This window comes from Cinclus cinclus, chromosome 4 (assembly GCF_963662255.1).
Source record: "Cinclus cinclus chromosome 4, bCinCin1.1, whole genome shotgun sequence".
Lineage (NCBI taxonomy): Eukaryota > Metazoa > Chordata > Aves > Passeriformes > Cinclidae > Cinclus > Cinclus cinclus.
The window spans coordinates 70,775,021-70,791,410 of NC_085049.1; the positions used below are offsets into that span (position 1 = coordinate 70,775,021).

The 16,390-nt window shown below is 47.0% G+C and overlaps 1 protein-coding gene across 1 annotated transcript; it reads right to left on the reverse strand.

Moving 5' to 3' along the window:
* Nucleotides 1-2,110: 2,110 nt before the first annotated feature.
* On the reverse strand, nt 2,111-16,390 carry SVOPL (SVOP like). Its single transcript, XM_062492584.1, has 15 exons — nt 16,312-16,390; nt 15,683-15,774; nt 14,590-14,688; nt 14,059-14,130; nt 13,830-13,954; nt 12,521-12,584; nt 11,010-11,135; nt 9,558-9,686; nt 7,834-7,907; nt 5,688-5,890; nt 5,043-5,154; nt 4,562-4,643; nt 2,978-3,067; nt 2,464-2,630; nt 2,111-2,240 (listed from the first exon to the last, which is right to left on the reverse strand). The coding sequence occupies exons 1-15, from the start codon at nt 16,388-16,390 to the stop codon at nt 2,111-2,113; spliced, it is 1,644 nt and encodes a 547-aa protein (XP_062348568.1).

Consider the following 16,390-nt stretch of genomic DNA (forward strand, 5'->3'; position numbering starts at 1 on the left):
TTGGCCAATTGGCCGGTGGCCAATAAGCAAAACCTTAATTCCCCCAATGTCTTGGGGTCAGCTCAGAGGTGGCATTTCGAGTTGCAAGGGCAGCCAGACTTGTAGTTGCTGGCAGCTTTCGTTCTGGGAGAAATCTTGCAGGAACACCTGCCAAATCAACCTCCAGGACCTGTGGAAAACATTTTCCAGCTGAGTTGTGAGTCCATCTATTCCTGTTGTCCACTCACAGACCTTTCAGCAATGGTCAGGAGCTGCTCTGGACAGAAGGTCCCCTCTTTTTTAAGGGATAAATAGATAATTAAGACCTTTCCATGATTTGGAAGCACTTTTTAGATGTGAGATACTTTGATTTAAAAAATTCTGTTAAAAATTTACCAAATATTACCTAATTCTGTGAGTTGATTTTGTAGTTGTTTTTTGTTGTTGTTGTATCAAGCAGATCCTTCAGCAAGTTTTTTATTTAAAGTTAGAGCACTTTTCCAGCAAGACTAAGCTGACAGTCAGAATAACAGAATCAGGCCCTGATGTGGTGGGGTACATAGAGCATTGAAGAGACTCTGCCTCTCTGCTGTGTACGTGTGTAAAGAGGAAAAGACCTGGCTTTGCCTCTCACCTGTTGAGATCCTGCCTACCTGTCTTTGTCATAGGGTGGCACTGCACACTAAAATATAGTGGACACTCACAAAAAATACTCAGTTATGTTTGCAGCAGGGTTTTGACATAATTTCTGATCATGTGGTGGATTTTTAGGATACCCAGAGTCTTTTTTTGTTTGCTTGCTTTTTTTTATATTGCTGTTGTTGTTTGGTTTGGGTTTTTACTGCAAGTTTTTACTACCTGAAGAGATCCCAGAATAACAGAAAACAGTAAAGAAAAGGAGCAGAACAAAATGGTGAGGGAGACCATACTACAGTATCAAAGAGTTTAAAAAATAGAGGTACTGCCACCACAACACTTGAAGTCTTAAAAATCCAATTTCATGTTGAAGTTGTTCTCCCAGTGGAAAATGCTGAGGAGAGAAGAGTGGATGGATTCTGTGTCCATTTACTTACCTGGCTGCTGCAAACTGCTTGGAACTGTCTCTCTTTAAATAATCCACTTGGAAAAAAAAGTCTGAGTTACCTTTCATTTTGTGGTCTTAAATATCACCCCAACAATGATCAGAAATCATCGCTGCAGTGTGGTTTGAGAGCCAAATTTTACTGCTTCCATGCAGATGGCATTTGCACAAAAAGTTGAGGAAAGTACTATATTCTTTCAAGCTGCTATGGCACAGACTGTATCTACTTTGTGTATTTTTTCCCCCTCTACCTCAATTCACCTAATGATTTTCCTATTTTCTTTAATATCATGTATGCAGTGTCACTACTGATAGCAGCAGAAGTAAAGGGTCTTCATCTCACTTCACAGGAAGGGTAGAAAGCATCTCTTTATTGAATCATAAGAAGGGAAAGGTCCTTGAGAAATTGTCTATACAAATCATAGCTCTTTCATGGTTCAGTTGCATTTTTTTTTATAATGGAAACAGTATTGAGAAGCAATCAACATCAAATGAAGCTCACAGGAAGTGACTGATTCCAGAGGGTTTATTTTTCTTCCCTACCCAATCCAACATCAAGTATTCGCTCTCATTTTACTTGCTAAAAAGGGGGAAAGAAAAAATAATACATAAAATTAATAAAATGCACATAAAACCCAACAGGATTGGATAGAGTGGAGAATAATGTGTTTGCCTGTCAGAAGCAAGACCTTTTGGACATATTCAATCTCTGTAGGGATGGGTTTTTTGAATCTAGTTTGGAAGCCCTCATAAACTACTTTGATCAAACATCTGCCAGGCTTTGAGCTGCAAAAGAATGTAGATTATTCTTAGCCTGTGTTCTTATGGTCTGTACAGGTCAGACTGCAGAGTGGTGTGACCATGCTGCTTCGTGCCATGAAAATCTCCATGCCAGTATAGATGAATTTCTTGGAATCACTGCTCACCACCTCCTCTAACTAAACTGGTATGATTTGCATATGGGACAATGCTAAATTTAAACTTTCCCCCTTAATCTTGGGTCTTAGTGTTTTGGCTGACTGCTTTATAGAAAACACTGATCACAAGGTCTTAGCTGATGGACTGATTGAATTTGATTAAGAAATTACTTTGGTAGGTTAGGTGCTCTGTGCATCTGCTGTCCTCCTTGCAGCAGTCCAAGCAGAACATGTACCTGGGAGGCTGCATCTTCAAGTCAGGACTGGAGAGAGAGGTAAAGAGGGGCTTGCACAAGCTAAAGCTCACACCCTTACAGGAGGTGGCTGGGGCTGGCAGCGTGGCTTGTTCTTTCACAAGAAACAAGTTTTGGGCAACTGGGATAACAGTCCTGGAAGCTGCTGCAGCAGCACATTCCTGTGAGTTCCTATCAGGCTTGTGAAACCTCAGGAGAGTTGGGTTTGGATTCTGGCTGCATCTTCACCTACCAGTGCCTAATAGCCTGTAGACCCACAGGAGCTCCTGGAGTGGTGGTACCCACCTGCAGGGCCCTGCCCTTGGTCTCAATGGGCAGCGTGACTGCAGAGATGGCACAGATGATGCACACAGAGGAGAAGAGACACAGGGCCCCCATGAAAGAAGCACTCATAAGAACCTGCAGACCAAAGAACAGCAAACAGGAGCTGGTGTGGGGGGCTGGCACTTAATTATCAATTAAGAGTGGACAAAGGGTCGCAAATGCCTGAGACTCCACAAAAGAAAAAACAGTATCTTGTGAACCTTAAGAGCTTTCAGAAAGTATCAAATACTTGTGAGCTGAACTCTGCCACGAGAGTTACTCAAAGCTGCTTCTGGCAAAGACCACCCAAGTACTCAGTAAATGGAGCTGGGAGAGAATTGATTACATCCTCCCTTATTTTGGATCAATTTCAGGGACATCTCTCTCTATTTGATGGCAGTGTTCAGCACAATGTTTACCAACATTATCAAGCATGCTCTTACTTGTGATATAAATGGAGCCATCATTGCTCCCACACGGCACAATGACCCACTCGTCCCCATTCCCAGCGCTCGCATTGTGGTGGGATAAACCTAAAACGGGCCAGAAAGAAATTGGGTTAGGGCAACAGCAATTCCCAACACCTGTCCTTTGAATTTGTTTTGTTTTGTTTTGTTTTTTTGGTTTTTTTTGTTAGAGAGACACATTGCGTTATCAGGAGCAGCTAGTTGGATAAGATATGAAAGGAAATAAAAGCTCCCTCGGGCCTCATTTGAGCCATTACAAATCTGTCATTTTTTGCCCCAAGTAAAGTTTTGATGACAACTCAAAGCTGGATGTGATTCCCCTGTGTTTAGCATTTGTTTAGCACCACTACCAGCACTTTATCTCCTGGCTCTATAATCAAAATCACAGAGGTTAGATTGGGTGTGAAGGGAAAAATTCTGTTTATACTGCTGGGCCCTGTATCTGGAAAGCAGAAAGCAAAGATATTGCCTGCAGTGTTCAAGTCTGTCTATTCATTTTTATCAGCAGCACCTTTGTTTAGAAGGAAGAAAAAGAAAAACAGATCCCAGTAAGAAATATTCAGGCTTAGAAGAATGTGCTTTGTGCAGTTCATTTTTTCACACCTCCCAAACACTTGTGCCAATGAAACAAATATGAATTTTCCTGAACTTTAAGTTGCCTTAATTATCAACAGATTTTAGGAAGTATAAACCTTGTTTAAATACATTACTGGACCAAGCAAATTGAGTAAGTTAATTCAAGAAGAGTCCAGGCACTTGGCTCAAAAGATCTTGATCACTGATTAAATTGTGAGTAGAATTGATTTCTGCTGTCACTGTTAGAGAGTGGTCTTTACATCAACATCAACTTATTCAAAACTACTAAAATCGTGGTATTAAATCCAGGTGCAGGTTTAAATATTACAGTCCACTATTAAGAGTGCAAGGGAGATACTTCTGTTTGCTTTGGATCATTTTAGTCAATTAACAAGGAAATCCATTTAACTCTATACAACTCTTCTTTAAAAAAAGAACAAAACAACCCCAACAATTTATACTTAACTCACAGAACTCATGGCTCCAAAGCCGTACACAGGAAAAGCTCTTTAAAGGATTAAAACTTTTTGCAGACAGACCACAGCCAATAATTTCCATTAAGTGAAAAGAATCAGATACGTATAACCCCATATCCTACCTCATACAGCCCCTTAAGAAGTGCTGGAAAAATGTTCCTTTTAGTGGTAGTCTGTTTTCTCCCTGTGGGACTTAGCTAGGGGAAAGATTGAGAGTTTTGGAAGACAGTGGTACCCAACATCCTCAAAAATAGTGTTTTACAGGTGCTGAGTAACAGCTGGCTTAGTAGGGCACTCTTCTTCCATCTACTTGTGTCATCTCCAAGCTGGTTTTCTGATTCCTTCTCTTATCTTGAATATGAAAACACTGTGGGCAAGATGCCAGAGACACACAGGTCAAGGAAGGTGACTCTTAACTAGTCTGTAAACTAGCAGGCAGCTTTCCTGGGTATACACAAATGGTATTTGAAGCCTCCAAGCAGCTCACCATACCTCAAGGAGAACCCACCTCTGCTGTGTAAATGTAGATGGTGTTGAAGTTGGCTGCAACCAAGGCACGCAGTGTGAAGAGAAAGCCAACCATGCCTGCACTGGAGAGAAAGCCATGTGGAGCAGAGTTAATGTCAGCAGCATCAGCAGAGATGCCAAAAAATAAAGAAAGGAAGGGGGAAAAGTGAATGAAAAGTAGAACTTGTTTCCAGTGCATGTTGTTCACACATTTTTTCATTTTCTGGTCTGTGTTAGAAAGCAGCGTGTTGGATGCTTAGGGGAAGCCATGTGGGCTCAGTAATACAAGTGAGCCCCTCTGGACACCCCTGCACCACAGAATCTGCTGCCAGAGCTTTCCCAGGAAAAGGAGAGCCAGTCAGAAGCTTTTCTCAGACCTACAAGAATTAATGGCCTGACGGACTGGTGCTCTGAGAATACCAGAGGTCCTGCCTTCAGTACTGCATATGCTCGAACAAGACCCCTAGTCTGAGCCAGAGTACCTTGAGGTGCAGATATTAAGGAGAAGGAAGAAGAGAGCTGTACATCCCATGGTGATACACAGGCTTAGACGTCTTCCAAGGAGATTGATGCCCAGAATGTTGACAGGATTTACTGGAAATAAAAAGGAAAACCATAAAACATTTGATGATCTAACTTCAATGATTGTCTGCCTTGACAGACCTTACACGGTGTCACTCAAAGATACCTGTCTGCATCCCCAGTGCCTACCAAACATCCTGCAAAATGCACAAACCCTATCATTCTCTTTCTGTACCCAAAGCTTGTGATTTGCTCCCATGCCCCTTTTTTTCACCTTTCTGCTCAGATGATGAAGCCTGAAACTGGCTGTGCTGAGGCAGGACACCACTGTCTGTCCTGGGCCATGCAAGGAAGGCACAGCTGGGTGAGCAGCAGAGGCTGGGGTGGTTGTGCTCCCTCTGACCTCAACCCAGCCAAAGGGCCTGGGTGAGCCCCACTGAGTGCCCTGCTGAGCCAGGAGCCACAGGCTCATGGCCTGTAGCCCAGAAGCTGCCAGCAGTGCCCAGTTCACGTCGGTCCCTGTCACCAAATGCATGCACAGCTCAAACCTTTGCAGTGAGCACAGTGAGAGGGGAATGGCAGGGCAAGGATGGGGAAGAGGTTACGTGCAATCTCCCCGACTGTGCTGATGATCATGGTCTGGTAGGCAGATGGCCCAAACAAGTGGCAGTGGCAGGGGCTGTGGCTCTCCTCAGAGTCACCAGTGGAGTCCTGCAGTGCTGGGGCTGCAGAGCCACAGACAAGGTCCCGCTCCAGCAGCTCAGCACTGGCCAAGATGACGCCGTAGTAAGCGAAAGCTATGCCAAGCCTGTGGGGAAAAATGCTGCAGTGAGGTGCAGCTGTGATGGGGAAGGGGAGGAAACTAAAATGCAGCAGGTTTTGGGTGTCCTGGAATCTCTGCTGCTGCTTGCACCAGCTCTGCACGATAGAGCCCCTGAGCCTGAGCAGAGAGGTGGTCTGGGCATCCACCTGGCCACTGGTCTCCTGGCCCATGGCACTCCCGTCCTACCTCTGTCCAGGCACTGCTCTTTCTCAGTGAACCCCAGCTCACTGCTCAGCTTTGTATTGGGTTTGCATGGCCAGGTTTTGGTAGTGGGTGGGGACTACAGGGGTGGCTTCTATGGGAAGCTTTTGGAAGCTTCCTCCATGCCTGACAGAGCTGATGCCAGCCGACTCCTGCTGCTGTCCAAGGCTGAGCCCACCAGAAATACTGGTAGTGCCTAGGGGGTAATATTTGTTAGAACCAGAAAAAACTGTGCAAGAACAACAGCAGCCAGAGAAAGAAGTGAGAACCTGTGTGAGAAACATCTCTGCAAACACCCAAGTCAGTAAAGAATGACAGGCAGGAGGTGTTCCAGGTTCCAGAACAGAGGTTCCCCTGCATCCCATGGTGCAGACCACAGTGAGGCAGCTGTGCCCCTGCAGCCCATGGAGGGCCACAGTGGAGCAGAGATCCACCTGCAGCCTTTGGAGGTTCTCATGCCAAAACATGATGGATGCCTGAAGGAGGCAGTGACTCCATGGGAAGCCCATGCTGGAGCAGGCTCCTGCCAGGACCTGTGGGTCCATGGACAGAGCATCCCATGCTGGAGCAGGTTTGCTGGCAGGACTTGTGACCCCCTGGGGGACCCATACTGGAGCAGCTCACAAAGTACTGCAGTCCATGGGAGAGACACACGTTGGAGCAATTCATGGAGGACTGTTTCCCACAGGGAAGCAGTGTGGAGTGACCCCACACTGGATCAGGGGAGGAGTGTGAATGTCCTTATCCCTTCTACCCAGGGATTTTCAAGAGGAGTTTCCATTAACTGGACAGAGAGGCTCACATTGCACCCTGGCTGACTGTCAAAAACACAGCATTGGTGATGGCAGCCTTGCTTTGTCATTATCAAGTAATTCAGAATACACCTGATCACAAGCAGGCTGAAAAGTAATTTTCACTTTTTTATCCCCCCTGGCAGTTTCAGAAATGAGCAGCAGAATTTGGGCCACCTGAGAAGGCAGGGAATGCTGGGGGGGGGGGGGGGGGGGGGGAATGGGAACACAGAGCCAAGAACATACCAGGACCTCCTGTGACAACTAAGAGACAAAGAAAGATAAAACCCCAAAAAGATATTTCATAACACTCATAGAAATCAAAGGGAAAAAAAAACCACATAAAAAATTCAAGGCCTGACTTCAGAACATTTTGGGTCAATGGATTCTCACAGACCTATTATTTATACATTTCCATTCAAGACAGCAAAGTCAATGAAACATGTATTCCCCTTGCGTACACCTACTGGAAACACTGCCTATGAAACCTGCCTCCTCAATCTCAATTTCCCCCAGCGAGTAGCACTGGTACTGGTGAAAGTGTTCCTGTCAGAGCCCCGTCTCACTGGTCCTTCAGCCATCCTGGGGGACAGTAAGTTTACCCCAAGCAGGGAAGGAGAGCTGCAACCAGGTGTGGGCTCTGCCCCGTGGCTCTCCCCTGGCTCCCAGGAGCCTCCCTGTCCTGAGGAAGGAATCAATAGCACCATCCTGGAAGTCCAGCCCTTTTCTGCCTAAGTCAACAGCAACTAGTCAGGGTGTCTGAGGTGTGGTCTGAAACAAGACAAACCTATGGTGATCCACATTCTTCCAGCTGCAGCCACCATTGGAGGCAGAGTGGTGCCCTGTTAAAGGCAGAGTCTGTGCCAGACTTCTGCTCCCTGCACACTGTCAACCAAGAGAATGAGCTGATAAGCAAGAGAAAAAAAAAATATTTACCATATGATCCATATCTGCAAAGTGGTCCTGAGGTATTTGGGGTGGATGAGGTCCTTGAATCTTCCCCTTCTTTCCTGAAAATCATACAATAGAAATAGAAGTTTCTCTAAAGGCATCTTTTATACAGGAGCAAGTGTTCTGGGAGAGCATTTGGCACGCTGTGCCCTTCTGTGCTCCCCCTGTCCCCAGGCTGCTTGTGGCACAAACAGAATCACAGATGGTGGTGCAACACAGCCCTCACCAAACCTCCAGAGAGCAAAGCCCTGCTTCCCAAAAGATACCCACAGGAAGCTGCACTGCAAAGGATGGAGCAGGGGAGAAGAGGACATCCTGAGTTCTCCTGGCCCTAAAGGACCCCCCAGATCCAAGCAGTCTGGTCCCATTGTGACCACGATGGTGCCAGAGGGGGCCCTGGCTGCTGTTGGGGGGACAGCACTGCTGGGGCTTCTGTCTGCTCCCACTGCCCCACATGCTGCTCTGCCTGTGAAGCCAGCTTTTGGACACATATATGTTCCTGGGAGGCCTGAAGTGCCAGTGAGCAGAGACTGGAAGGCACTGGGGGCCCTGCCTGGGCTGCTGCTCCCCAGGATCCCACCACCATGGGGAGACAAGTTCACAGGGACAATGTGGATTGACTTCATTTTTATTTTCCTCATCGTTGGTTGAGCCTGAGAGAGGGCAAAACTAACAAAACCTCTTCCCACATTCAATGTGGTCCGTTACGTAAATTCAATTAAATTACAGGGAAGCTTTAATCCTAACTAATTCCAATACAATAGCACCATCTTGCATGAATTGCTAAGGACAATACTTGGTGCCTGTGGGATTGAATATGCAGGAAAAAGATCCAGAAAAGGGATTTCAAAGAACTGGGTAATTTTGAGGCCCTGAACAATGGATTTGTCTAATCTTTCTCTCTTGGGGGTCAAAGGAACCACCTAAGTCCTCCCACCCAGCAGTCAGCAGGGCCCAGACTGGGTGACAGGGGGAGAAGTCTGGGGGGACACCATCCCCTCTGAAGCACCCACTCATGTTTTTGGGCATTCCAGCCCAGCAGTGATCCACTCCTGAGCTGCTCAGCTGCTTACAGGTACAGGGTGGTGGTACCTGTGAAATGGTCTCTCCTGCTTTGACCCTCTTCTGCTGGTCTGTGGCTCCACACTCAGGGACCTGGGGTCCTGGGACACAGTGGACAAGCCAGGCCAGGGGCTGGGAAGAACCTCTGGGAGCACTGGATTGACCTCATGGCAGGGATCCTTGCAGCCTGCCCAGCCACAGCCCTGAGAGACAGCCCAAGGGAGAGTTCCCAGATCTCATGGCATCTCATGTTCCCTGAGGGAAAACCCTTGCAGGATGGGTGGGCAATAACAAACAGCAAGCTTTGCCAGGAGCCCTTTTTGTGGTAAAAGAAGCAAATATTTTCTTAGCCCAGTATTTTTCTGAGCAAACACGAACTGAGGATCCAAAAAAAAAAAAAAAAAAAAAAAAAAATAAAAAAGGCAGAAAACTCCATTCCATTCTGAAGGCCAAGATATTAGTGCTTCTTCAAAAGAAAACTGACATCATCATCATCATCACTTTCAGCAGTTGTTTGGAAAAGAGCCAGGCAGGGAGGACAAGAGACAGAACAAGATGTGGTTGGCAGTCCCTTGTTGGCTCCCTCCCTGAAGCCCAGATGCCAGCAGCCCTGCCTGGGATGGATGGGCTGCACAGCCTCGACTTACCTTGGCAGGCTCCCTGAGCTGCCCCTCTGGCATGGCTGCCCCGTTCATCCTGGCTATCCTCTGCAGCGTGGCCAGGGCAGCTCCCGTGTTTCCCGTGGACATGTTGTACCGTGCCGACTCTGGGATGAACTGAAAGCAGAGCAGGAAGCATTTCTGCACCTCTCCCGCCCTACTCACAACTTCACATCACGCCCAGGAGCCTGCTCAGGGCGGTACAGGGCACTCCATGAGCTGGAGCAGCCTTTTGCCAGTCCTCTGCAGCCATGCCCTGGGGTACCCCGTGTGCCCAGCCCCTCATTCCCCATGCTGGGGGCTCACCCTGCCCAACAAACCCATTTGTTAGTCCAGCTCCCAGGGGTCTGCCACTGAGCCATCTGTGTCAAGTGCTTATGAAAGGTGAAAGACAAAGACACAGATTTAACAAAAACAATCCTGAATTAATTGACATTCTAAAATGAGAGGAGGCACATGTCATTTGCTCAAGTCTTGGAAGGCACAACAAGGCCATTTTAATTAAAAGGAAGAAGTGGTTGAAATGTAACTCATCACTAGCATTTGGTGCTCTTTACAAAATAAAATATCTTTTTTTAATTAAATTGTGGCTCTATTAAATTATAAGCAACTACATCTGTTTCACTCAGATATGAATAAAGACTCCTTTTTTAAAGGTATGTATACTAACTCTGTCTTTTTTTCCCCCAAATTACAAACTCATGCCATTCAATTTTTCTGGCAAAATTAATCAGGGAAACTAAACATCCAGATTATATGAGTGTACACTCACAGCCATCTTGCATTTGCCTGCCTTGGTGGACTTTTGCATTCACTCAGCTGCAGAAAGGGCTTTTACATCTGCACAGCCTCCACCAGCCTCAGCTCAACACTGCAGTGCCCATGAGCACTGTAAACAGGGATTTTCCTCATCACCCTCCACAAATCAGATGGTTCTCATGTCCAAGGCTGATTTTTCTGAAGCAGAAGAAAACCTAGGGAAGCTGTGGTTTACCCTGGCACTCTGTGAACACTTTACTGAGGCTTCTTTCCTCAGCCCTAGAAAATGTAAAGACTGAAGAGCGTGTGCTGTACCCAGCATTAAACTGAAGGCATTATTTGTCTTTTTTTCTGTACACTATCTAGCCTGTCTTCTTCTTGGTGCCCGGCCTGTCACCATTATCCCTGGATACTGCTGGCAGCCTGGACACTGGAACCTGGGCTTCTGGAGAGCTACAGCAGACCAGTAAAGCCAGGCCATCACCAGCAAGGCAGCACCTCCCCAGCAGCTGGTCCGCAGCCCTGCCAGGACTTCAGGACCTTACCAAGCTGTTGTGAGAGAGGACTGAAGAGGAGAAAGGAGGACACAAGAAGAGCCCTCTAGGATGAAGGGCGATAGTGTCTGGGGAGACATCAGACAGTGGCAGTATAGCAGGGAGTGAGGAGTGGAGATTTTCCTACCTTGAACACCAGGATGAGAAGGATACCAGGGATGGAGGCAATTCTGACCAACCACCGCCAGCCGATGCTTGGGTTCACCACTGATGCCAGGCCAATGATTAACAATGATCCTGCCAACCAAAATACCTTTCCAAGGGAAAGAAAGGGGTTAGAACATGAACACATGGCAATGATTTGTTTTCTTCCTTTCTGTTCTGCTGCTGTGGATGGATGGGGAACTGTGCCAGAGAATGCTGAGGTTCAACTGAGCCATCCCGTGGCTGGCTGAGAAGCTGGGCTTGGGTGGGAGGAAAGAGGGGAAAGACAAGAGTTTGGGGAGTGACAGTGAAGGTAGTCTTAATTAGCTCCAGGTAAAAACCTATAATTTGCTGTGGATACAATTGTACTTAGAGCCACTGCTTTTGTCCTTCCAGTCACTTCTCTGTGAATGCTCACGCCCATGAATTTTCCTGTTGTCTAGGTCTCTTAAGGAAAGCAGCAAATTTACAAGCTCAGAAGGCAGAACCAGGCCAGATTTCCACTGCTGAAAGCTGGTGGCTCTCCAGTAGACTCAATCCCAAGCTATACCAACAGAGAATCTGGCCTCTGATCTGCAAGTACATTCCTTTCTGAAGTTCACGTGTTCATATTAGGAGACGTACCCCTTTCCAGGGGACCACCCAAGGGAGCTCAGCCAGCACAAATCACAAACGCTGCAGCAAGTTCATGAATAGCCTGTGGGCAGAAATAACAAATTTCTGGGGAGAAATACAAGATTGTTCTTCCATAAATCTTTATTTCTGATGACACTTTGGTAATGGCCCCAGGATCAAGGATGCTGCAGTGAAAAGGAAACTATCCCTGACACGAAGAGCAGTGGGATGCATTTGTGCACTCAGAGGTGTCACCCCTGATCACCTGCACATACAGCAACTGTGCACTGCAGAAATCTGCAGTAAGCAATGACCCAGCAAGTGGGCACAACCCTCCCAGCACATGTCAGGCCAAATTTGGGACTATCTGTGCTAATCCTCTCCTGTGCAAAGCCCCTGGCAGAACCTGAGCAGGGAGAGGAGCAGATTAGGACCTCATTTGGAAGTCACTACAAAAACCACTTGTTTTTTTCTGCAGGTCCACAGAGGAGGGAGGGGGGATACACCTCAGCTTGGAGTGGGCTAGGAATGCACAGTGGCCACTAGCTCCAGTGCCTGCCATCAGTGCTGGCCCCATTAGACCAGGAAGCCCCATTGTCAATAGGACAACCAAGTGGCAGGGTGTCAGTCATCACTCAAAGTCCCTCTACGATGTTTGGAGCATCAAATCATTTGAGAAGATAATGCCTCTCTCCTGTGTATGTCTTCAATGGCACAGATGCCACACTGTGATGAGGCACAGGAGGCAGTGGGCACTCGATCAGACCCAGACAAGTGTGATTAGTCTGGGGCAAATGCTGATGTACTGAAGACATGGCTTCCAAACTGCAGTGGGACTAATCTCCTGGGACTCAGAGCTAGTGATGTGCTCACTTTTACCTGAGACAAGGGCAACATGTATCCCCGGTATTTGGTGGGCAAAAATTCCGTTTTTATGATAAGTCTATCAAAAAAGGAAAGAAAAAGCAGAAATACATTTGCAATGAGAATTTCCATACAAATCAAGTAACAATCCCGCTCAACCCATAAAATGAATACTATCCATCTTCTACTTTGAGCACCCAGAGACAAGGAATCCCTGTCCAATATGCCTCTCACTCCAGCACCAAATTACATGCAAGGGAAACACAAGGCACGAATCCTTTCCAGCCCATGGCTGTGGGATACAAGCAAGTAAACTCTGCAGTCTGTACATCAGGAAACCTATGGGAAGGTCCTGTGGGGTGGCTGAGGTGTCAGCACAGGTGTAGATAATGTTCGTATAAAGGAACATTTTAGTAAAGGGGTTTTTCCATGAAATAAAGAAAACTCTGTTCCACTTTCTAAATGGTTGGAGTGCCCTTGGGGCACAGGGCTCGTGGCACAGGCATGTCTCAAGGTCCCACCAATGTGAATTGTGTTTCCTTAGCTGGACAGAGAGAGGTGGGAAGAGACCATCAGTGTCTCCATCTGTCTCAGCTAGTGAAGTGTTTTATAAAATGTTTAATTTCCTTCCATCCTCATGAGGCTCACGAGCAGCCTCCATGGCCAGGGAATGGCCTCCTGTGAGGGAGGCAGTGCCAGCAGCTCAGCAAATGCCTGACTCAGGCACAGGTGCCTTCTCCTCCCAACAGCACCTCTCTCCCCCATGTCCTTTCCTTTAGCAAAGGGCTTTTGGGTCAATGGGACCGGTTTGGGGCTTTCCTTTGTGGGCAGCAACCAGGCTTTGAGGAACCATGGAAGGTGCAGAAATGTTTCTTTTGTTTCCATAACAGAGTGACAAAAAAAATATATTTTTCCAGGCCCTTAGTGAAGTGGTTGTTAATATTGTGAATTTTTCTTCCCCACATCCTCCTTTCTGCCCCAACAAGACAAAACTTAATTTCAGTGGGAATGTTTTACATAATTAAAAAATAATTTTCTACTTAAGCAGAATTTCTGTGGCTTTTTTTTTTCTTAAGGAGGAAGCAGCCTTTATTCATACCTAATTGTTTTTAAAAATTCCTCTGTCACCAGTTTAATGCAAACCAGCTGCCCCCTCTATTCCAGGCCTCAGGAGTCCTTGGGAATGGCAAATTAGGTCAATTGACTGGGATTTAGTGAAATTACAGAAGGGCTTTTTGTTCCAAGGTGACGTGGGATTTTGGCCCCCTTTCCCTTTCCAGCCCCTCCATCACCTTCTCAGGGAAGGCAGCTTGCACAGCCTTACCCTTGTGCGTGGCCAGACACGCCACCTCCTACCATGGCCCTCAGGAACACAAACCAGATGTAGGATGGGGCAAACGAGGTCAGCAGGGAGAAATAGGCTGCCCAGAGGAAGGAGAGCAGCAGGATCTGCATAAGGACAAGAATGAGGGTCATTAAAGCACAGGCTCAGCCGGGTGCACAGCTCCTGTGGAGCACAGCAAAAGGATGCACAGCCCCTGGCAGTCACTCACCTTCCAGCGGCCGTACCTGTCTGCCAGGAGCCCGAGCACTATGCTGAACACCATGTAGCCAAAAAACACCATCTGAGGGGGATTGAAACACAGCTGTGGAGGGCCCGTTCCCACCTACGGGGGCAGCTCTGCTCTTTAAGCTGTGTGTTCTCAGGGCAGCAGGGTGAACTGTGGCGTCCAGAACCACAAGTGAGCGGCTTTCAGGGGATGGCTTCCTTTGTGTAGGCACTCACTGCTGCAATCCTCAAAGCTGGGGGTGGATGGCAAGGTTTCCAAAATAAGAATGTGGAAGTGGGGATTTGCTTTGGCATTACTTCCTCTGTGCAAAACAAGCACATCTGGGCATGGACATCTGCTCTCATCAGCTTCATTTCTGATCTCTGCAGTTGATGGCACTGTTCTTGTCCCCGTAAGGAGACTCTGGGAGTTTGTTTGGCTTGCTGGCAAATGTGCTTTCCAAAACCTGTGGTGGTGCCCATGACTATGACCACATGGTGGATGACCTGTCTGGGGGGAGCATGAGTCACTCACTGTTGTCACTAAAGCCACCTGCCAGTCTTGGAGCTGCCACTCACATCGGATGAGAGGGGACACAACAGCTATCAGCATGATCTCCATGGCTTCAGCCACCTTTGGGAACAAGTGCGTGTGTTAGCAAGAAGGGAAGCCACAAGAAACCCACAGGGAAAAGTCTCTCAGTCCTACAAGGCCTGCAGCCATGGCAGTTTCACCATGTCAAAACAGTTCTGTGAAGCCATGGTGCCTCCACAGTGGTCTGACCCCTGTGCCTGACCTGGAAGATCTTGGTGACAGGGAGAAGAGGAGAGAAAGGTGCACCTAGAAAGTAGGTTCAGGTACACTGTATATCTGGGAAGTTGGAAGGAGTCATCTTTGGCAGAGAAGACCTGCTGTGTTAGTAGAAGATCTTCAACTATCTCTGCAAACCAAGCTGCTTGATTCAGCACCTTGCTGTGGGTTCAGGCATCTAACATGAACTCTTAAAACTGTTTTTGGTTAAAAACATCAGTGCTCCATTGGCTGTTTGCTCCAGCAGCTGGCATCAGTTAGGAATGAGCTGTTTACATGCAGCTTCAGACTTTTTCACCTCAGCTGCAGCAATCTTCATGGACAGACCCCCATTACATATTTACCCCAGCCTGGTCTCTGGCTTTTGCCAAGTTCCCAAAACAGATACACAATTAACCCAAGAACAGGAAAGTTAGGAAATCTTTCAGGTAACCAGGGGTGAGAAGTTGCCAGGCCTTCTGAGCCCAATTGCATAGGATTTGGGTGTCATGGGGATGACAATAAAAATGCCATTGTGAAGCTGAACCTGACCTTCAGGCACTAACTGAAGATATGCCCTGACAGTGCCCCAGGACAGGGGCCCAACCACAATGCTCTGGGCCAACCTGCTCAGCTTTGCCCTGAAATAGGTCTAATATCAATGGGGTCAAAATCTACTTTCACCAAAGATGAAAATAGCAGAAATCCTGCTTGAGAGGGTATGTGTGGGATAAAAGAGGCTGGCAGCAGTATGTGCTTCTGGTTGTTACTGCATGGTAATGAGAAAAATTAGAAGAAAGCTTTATTCGCGCCAGCACAGATGGCTGCAGATACCTACCCCAGTGCTGCCCATGATGAGAAAAAGCATGATATGGAACCTCCCAAACCCAATGGCTTCCACAGCTTCTTCCACTGTAAATGTCTTTTGCTCTAAACATGAAAAGAAAATTAAGACACAAAACCTGTCAGTAGTCAAATTGTACTGCTTCTTTATAAAAATTATTTTTCATGTTACTGTGCGACTGCACCAGGAAAAATCCTGGAAACATCTACCACTTGTATGTCCACTGACCAGCCTCCAGATGTCTTGGTGACAAGACACAACGGGAGGTTGCAGAAACAGTAGCCAGTGCAAACAGAGGAAGGACAGCCTCATACAATTTAAAATGCTTTTGAAACAGAGTAACATTTAAAAATTATCCCAAGTAAATGAATCCTCAAATTACCAATATAATAAAATATTTACACTAATCAGCAGCCTGAGAAAAGCCAAGCCAGCTAGTTCTTCCCACTGCCATAGGCAGCAGTCACCAGCCTGGTAGGGGTGGTGGGAGGGGCGTGTAGGATGCTGAAGCTGTGGCTCCATGTACAGAGGGTTTAGGTAGCTGGAGTGGCACAACTGAGAACCCTTCCTCTGTGGCAGCTAAACAAGGACCCAAATTTCTAGTCCTGTCAATACAAACCCACCTTTTGGTGGTTCTCTTCTCTCTTCATGGATTTCCTCCAAGCCAATAGCATTTTCTGCCTCTTTTGGTGCAGTGGCCAT